The sequence below is a fragment of the Neopelma chrysocephalum genome, unplaced genomic scaffold (genome assembly GCF_003984885.1).
Source record: "Neopelma chrysocephalum unplaced genomic scaffold, ASM398488v2 Primary Assembly neopelma1_325, whole genome shotgun sequence".
NCBI classification, from domain to species: Eukaryota; Metazoa; Chordata; class Aves; order Passeriformes; family Pipridae; genus Neopelma; species Neopelma chrysocephalum.
In genome coordinates this window covers 214,382-215,698 of record NW_020897988.1, presented here as the reverse complement: position 1 = coordinate 215,698, position 1,317 = coordinate 214,382, and the positions used below count along the sequence as shown (strand labels likewise).

At 68.6% G+C, this 1,317-nt stretch overlaps 1 protein-coding gene across 1 annotated transcript; it reads right to left on the bottom strand.

Moving 5' to 3' along the window:
* Positions 1-351: 351 nt before the first annotated feature.
* Positions 352-1,317, bottom strand: LOC113978440 (nuclear factor of activated T-cells, cytoplasmic 1-like). Its single transcript, XM_027705374.1, has one exon. The coding sequence runs from the start codon at positions 1,315-1,317 to the stop codon at positions 352-354; it is 966 nt and encodes a 321-aa protein (XP_027561175.1).

Here is a 1,317-nt window from a genome sequence, read left to right as displayed (position 1 = left end):
CTGAGTTTAATGTGATGATGGTACAAAGTGCAAATCGAATCGATCCAATGGCAGCAAAAACCCCTCAGGGTGCAAACGCTGCCCCGGGGTCGCGTTGGTTTGAGGTTCAAAGCCTGAGCACCCGCCCAGAGCTGCCAAACTTCTCCCCAACACCTTCTCCGGGGCAGGGACAACCGAATTGTGGTCCGAAAAGGAAGGGAAGACACTGAACGAGCTTGACACGGGTACAACGAGGATTCCGGGGCTCGGGAACGGGAGCGGGGGGAGGCAGGGAAGGGACCTCAGCCCTGAGCTACACGTCTCGCTGGGTTCTCAGCCGCTTCCCGAGCGGCCCCGCGGCCTCTGCCTCCTTCACCAGATCCACTTGGAAGCGCAGCGGCTCTTCTTGGGGTGGCTGGAGCGCTTGGCCCCGGCGGGGTGGTGATGGTGGTGCCCGGGGCGATGTGGGGCCCGCGGGTACAGGCACCGAGACTTGCTCAGGTGCTGAGTGGAGGATCCCTTGCCCTTCACCCCCTCTTGCGGCAGCGAGATTTTGGCGGCCGGTTTCTGCGCCGGGCACTCCTTGAGCCCTTTCCCGGGGGGACATTTGTGCTCCCGCGTCTCGGGGGGGCCCTTGGCCAGGCGCTGCTCGGCCGAGGAGGGGGGCACGCACTCCTGGGTGGGGTAACCCTTGGTGCACTTGTGCTGCGGGAACCCCCCCGCATATTCCTGCGGGCAGCAGTGGGTGACACAGGGCTGCGGGGGGCACTCGGTGACCCCCCCCAGGGGCAGGGAGTAGCCGAGCCCGGCGAGCCCGGGCGGCCGCAGGTCGGGGCCGAACCAGCGCGACGAGCTCTTGGCCAGGCGGGGGGACCTTCCCCCGACCCGGCAGGACGCCGAGGACCTGATGCCGCACGGGGGGAAGCGCAGCTTGCCCGGCTCCGGGCACGGAGGGGCGCACGGGGGGAGGCTCTTGGCCACCCGCCTCTTCTCGGGCCGGGGGAAGGTCTCGCAGGGCTGGCAGCTCTGCCCGGAGCCCAGCCTGATGCTGGGCAGCAGCCGGGTGGTCTCGCAGGGCTCGGGGTACAGCAGCAGGCACTTCTGCACGTAGGGCTGGCACTGCAGCAGCGAGGGCTGGCTCACGGCGGGCTGGGGGCACACGTAGGTGAGGGGCTGGGGGCAGCTCTGCCAGCGGGGCACCGGGCCCTTGATGATGCTCAGGGGGTGGCAGGTCCCGCCGCAGCCGTCGGCCCGAGTCGGGCACTGCTGGATGGACTCGGTGCCGTAGCCGGGCCCCGGCAGGTACAGGGCTTTGTACCTCTCCCCGTAGCAGTTCAT